General features: G+C 34.7%; 1 protein-coding gene across 1 annotated transcript in view; it reads left to right on the forward strand.

Annotated features, from left to right (window-relative positions):
* LOC117106364 overlaps window positions 1-5395 on the forward strand; it is a 12587-nt gene extending 7192 nt beyond the window's left edge. Inside the window, exons 2-3 of the mRNA XM_033247739.1 lie at window positions 4498-4821; window positions 5260-5395. Of these exons, the coding sequence (XP_033103630.1) occupies window positions 4525-4821; window positions 5260-5349 (387 nt within the window). The 5' untranslated portion in view covers window positions 4498-4524 and the 3' untranslated portion in view covers window positions 5350-5395. The remainder of the gene's footprint in view (window positions 1-4497; window positions 4822-5259) is intronic.
* The last annotated feature ends 78 nt before the right edge of the window (window positions 5396-5473 follow it).

The raw sequence follows: 5473 nt of genomic DNA on the forward strand, positions 1-5473 counted from the left end.
GTGTATGGTGGTCTTTTGGTGTCGAATTCAAGTCCCAATTTGGAAGAATCCACAATCAGGAGATCTGTTTAAATGAATTTTCTTATCCCAACCAAATTTTGCTGTGCATGGTGATAACCATTAATGATTGGTACTAACTGCTGCGCAGACAATTGACATTACAGTTTCAAAACTTGTTAAAGCATGCAAATATCATCATGAATTTGCGGGAGATGGTTTATTTTGGGGAAAAATATGCTGGAGTTCTTCCTGCCAGTTTCTAGGAGACCCCATTGCGAGACACTACGGGAGACATGGAACTCATGGGTACTAAATGTGGTCTTCAGATTTCTCAATTTAGATGTAAATTAAAAAATAACACATTAAATGTTTTTAAATGGTTGTACAGTTACTGCATGCTCTTATTTATTCTTAATTTAACATTTCTTAGTAGCCAGACATCAACTTGTCTTTCCATTAAAATATTACTGACATTGCCACTAACATTTATCGTCATTCAATAGAAAGAGACGCTATACACAAAACAGTGCATTGGCTAATATATCTACGTGTAAGTAATATAGGCCTAAACACAATTTATTGTATTGCCGTGTACATTTCAACTTTATTGACAATCCTTAATTTCAATATTTAAGATTGATTTTGAAATTGTTTAGAGGTATAATATAAAATAACTATTATAACATTTTGGCAAAGGTATAATGGCCAAGCTGGCCCTGATTAGGCCTACTTCCAATATAAAAAATTGTAACCCTTAAATTAAAAGTGAAGACATTGATTTTTCTAAAATTATGCATGTGCTATTTCCCGGCTGAGGAGCCATTTTTTCAACTATGGTGAAAAAAAAATGTGTTGCACCCTACCACCCACCCATGCCCACTCTTATTAAAATGGCCGGACATACTTGCAAAATGCTTCCGACGGCTATGATACATACATAAACAAAATTGAGTAGTTGCATACGATTTTTTTTTCCATGAATCCATAAATCCCAAAAAGAAAGGGGGGTCCTCCCCGGGGAAAATTTTGATTCCTAGAAGGCGGGAAATGAGCTTTTCCGACTTCTGAAGTGTCTTTTAATTACCTTCAAGTTCTTCAAAATTCAAGGCTTTTCCCTCTTGAAAATTATTATAATGAATCAATGAACTCAAAGAGAAAATGGAGGTTTGGGTTCTTCCCGGGAAAGTGTTGATTAAATGGTGGGAAATGAGCTTTCCCAACTTCTCAAGTAGCTAGGTTTTAGCTAGGTGTCTAATGACTTTGTTCTCCAAAATTCAAGGTTTTCCCCCTCTTGAAAACGGTCTTTCTCATTCTTATTACAGTAAATTGGCCGGTTGTGTGTATATACATACATAAAAAAAAATAGTAGTTGCATATATACGTATTCTTTTTTCAATTAATCGATAAGCTCCAAAGACAAGGGGGTTCCGGGGGTTCTCCCCCGGGAAAATTTTGATTCCTAAATGGCGGGAAATATTTCCGACTTCTGAGGTGTCTTAATTACTTTTAAGTTCTTCAAAATTCAAGGTTTCCTCTTTTGAAAACGGTCAGGTAAATTTTTCCACTTGTTATTACAGTAAATAGGCCTTATGTGTGTATACATACATAAAAAAAATATTGAGTAGTTGCATATAATTTTTTTTTTCATAAATCGATAAATCCCAAATAGAAAGGGGTCCGGAGGTTCTCCCCCAGGAAAATTTTGATTCCAGAAGACGGGAAATGAGCTTTCCCGACTTCTGAGGTGTCTTTTAATTACTTCAAAAAATTAAAGGTTTTTCACCTCTTGAAAATAATTCAATGAATCAATGAACCCCAAAGAAAAAGGTGTCGGGGTTCCCCCGAAAAAATTTTGATTCCTAGAAGGCGGGAAATGGGCTTTCCCGCCGACTTCTGAAGTGTCTTTTAATTACTTTAAATTTCTTCAAAATTCAAGATTTCCCCCTCTTGAAAATGATTCAATGAATCGTTGAACCCCCCTACAAAAAGGGGTTCCGGGTTCCCCGGGAAAATTTCGATTTCTAGAATGCGGGAAATAAGCTTTCCTGACTTCGGAAATGTCTTTTAAATGACTTTTTAAGTTCTTCAAAATTCAAGGTTTTCCCCTCTTGAAGACGATCAGGTAAAATTTTCTCATTTTTTATTTTATGTGTGTATACATACATAAATAAATGAGTAGTTACATGCGTATTCTTTTTTCCACGAATCGATAAATCCCAAAAAGAAATGGTGGTCTGGGGGTTCTCCCCTGGGAAATTTTTTATTCCTAGATGAATGAGCTTTCCCGACATTTGAAGTGTGTTTTAATGACTTTTATGTTCTTCAAAATTCTAATTTTCTTATAGTAACATAAAAAAAAAAAAACAGCTCACGGGTCCTGAAAAGGTAGGTCTAGAATTCTTTTTTTCCCTTTTTTTGTTGCCCAAGGGAAGGGTCAGGACCCATGACCCTCCTCCCCCAGATCCGCCAATGTGAATTGTGAGAAAATGTAACTCGGTCTGGGACTGGATAAACATTCTTTTCCCATCCTTCTCCTCCTTCCTTCTTTCTTTTCTTGCATTTCTTTCCGATCATACAAAAATCTCCAGACATAATATATTTGTTGCCAAAAAGTGGGGGGGGGGGCCGACCCCCCCACCCCACCACTTTAAGGAATTTAAGGAAATTAATACATTTTTGTTTCTTTGTTGGATCGATTGCAACAACCCCAAAACCAACATAATGGTATTTCACATTATATAGCATTAATCATCTATAATAACTGCTAACTTCCTACCCTATCGCGTTGTTTTGTTTTGGTGACAACATGGCCGGTGTAAGTCACGTGATTGAAACTGAGTTGGCCAAACTCTCTCTATCTACGGCTCTGCTGATACCCACACCTTAGAATTTGCCTCCTCCCTAAAACATGGCTCAATAAATAAAGAAATAAATACATGATTACCTGCCATAGTAGGCCTATAAATTAATGCGGTACTGAAATATACATTGTTAAACTCAATTAAACAATGTAGGGGTACACTGTACTACTACAGTAATAAATCGGATATTTGGATGGTAAAGGGCTACAGCACAATCAGTTGGACTATAAAGAACGATGGTTATTCTATTAGAGTGGCCTTTTATTTTTCAGAGCAACATAATTTGTGGTATCGAAGTGATACTTTATTGAAACAATCAACCAATTTTCTTACCTAACCGTCTTCATATTGGTATTTTCAATCCTAAAAAACCTGAAGAAAAGAATTATTAATAAGTTTTAAGCCTGATATTATTACATTGTATGGGGAAAGTAAATTTGTGTCCATCTGTGAATTTTCGTATTGAACAATAGAGTTGATTATTTAATTGTTGGAATGGCACTTATAGATAACCAGGGGTTGATGATCTCTAGGGAAAAATCTGGGTGGGGCCATGCAATGAGCAGGGATGGTGTTGAGTTTTGTTTAGAAAATTCTTGAGACGATAGACGCTGATGGATTTTAAATTAAAAAAATATATATATATATTTTTTTTTAAGAGGTGTACAATAACTTTTCTCTCTCTGGACTTTTCTTTTATTTTTGTTTATTTTTTTAAAAATCATTTGGGGGTGAGGGCTAACTTTACCTTACCTTTTATTTTTTGAAAAATACTTTTATAATGGCAAATCTTCCTTAGAACTTAGATCAATACCTGTACTGTACATTCATGATTAAGCATGTATTATCTACTGTATGCACGCTAATGAAATTCACGTAATAAAATAATGATTTATACACTTCACTGATATGCAAGGGGCCCAACATTTTCTTGTTCCTGGGCCCCATGACTTGTTGTTACTATGCTGCGGGAAATGGGTAATTTTCCTGGATATTCTTGCTTGCTTGCAAGATTTATGCATATCCCTGTAGACCTAATTTTTAGGTTGCAGGCTATAATAAAAATAAATATTTATGATTATATTGTTAAATAATCACACAGCATTTGTTGGCATTGTCTGTTTTACTGATATGGAAGGGCCCCAACATTTTCTCGCCCCGGGGGCTCCATGACTCGTTGTTACATCACTGCAGGAGATGGGTTACTTTCGTGGAAAATTCTTGCTTGCTTTGCGGGATTTATACTAGACCTAATTCATACGTTGTAGGCAATAATAAATTTTTAATTTACAGTATGATTATATTGTTAAATAATCACACACTTGTTGGCATTGTCTATTTTACTGATATGCAAGGGGCCCAACATTTTCTCGCCCGTGGGTGTCATGACTTGTTATACACCATGCTGCGAGATATGGGTTATTTTTTCGTTGAGATTCTTGCTTGCTTCCAGCATTTCCGGGAGACTTCGCGACTTCCAGGAGACTTGGGAACCCTACCTCTTGACAATTTAAAATAAAATAAAAGTTTGGTATTAAACAAGGTTTAAAAAATGTTTGGCCTTATCAAGCATGTGTTCACATGCATGGTTTAGTCTAATACTTATTAATACTAATATTGTATAATTTTTATATAGATTTCAGGCCAGCTGCATTGTTGCAAAATGAAATCTCATAATAGCAAGTCTACTGTATCAGTTACAGAGAAACGTTGTACAGGCCAACAATCAACGTTAGGTAATACGAAAAAGACAGCCAAGAAGCAGAAAAGAGGTTTGATAATGGATAATGATGACAAGAGTCAACAAAAACTGTGTAGGATTTCAGGAGAAGATGCAGTGAAGGAACAGTCTCCAACTGATAACACTCAATTTCCAATCGTAATTAGCTCCAAAAGGAAACACAGGGATAGATGTAGCCAGTATGAAAATGTAGATTCCAACTGGAAGGCACTATTTCAGGTACAGTACTTAATTATTCACCTCTGCCGAAGAGGTTATATATTCGCCGTTGTTTGTCTGTCTGTTGGTAAGCCAAGATTTTGCAAAAACTAATGTATGTTTTTGAATTATGGAATATTCATAGCAGTTTTGTATGGTTAGTGTTGAATCTAAAGAATAGTCATATTTTCAGTTGTCTATGTTTCTTTGCAACAGAACACTTTATGAAATTTAGTATTTGAAGCTATTATTTGACTTTGAAATAATTGAAATGCGGTGAAACAAATTTTAAGATACTTTTCTATAATTTAATATTCATCTACTGTGCATTGATATTTGTTAATGTCCATATTTTCTTCAATGTAACATATATTTAAACAAAAATTAATTTTTTTTTTGACATAAAAAAAAAATCAGTTTGATCCTTATGATATATTGCCCTAATGTTTTTGTTTTTAGACATTACCAAGAAATGAAAATATTGTTGCCAAATTTCATAAAAGAAAAAAGGTAAAAATACAAAAGACAGACAAGAAAGGTGTCTGGTAAGTAATTACTTTTGTTGCTGACCCATGACCCCATTGTGAATTTGTTTATTTCACAAAGTTTGCTGCTAATGTATGACATGCTAAAACAATTATTTTAACCATGCCCTTTATTTTATTATTTTATT

The sequence above is a fragment of the Anneissia japonica genome, unplaced genomic scaffold (assembly GCF_011630105.1).
Source record: "Anneissia japonica isolate Jap-2015-1 unplaced genomic scaffold, ASM1163010v1 scaffold287911_len34247_cov104, whole genome shotgun sequence".
In the NCBI taxonomy this organism is placed as follows: Eukaryota; Metazoa; Echinodermata; class Crinoidea; order Comatulida; family Comatulidae; genus Anneissia; species Anneissia japonica.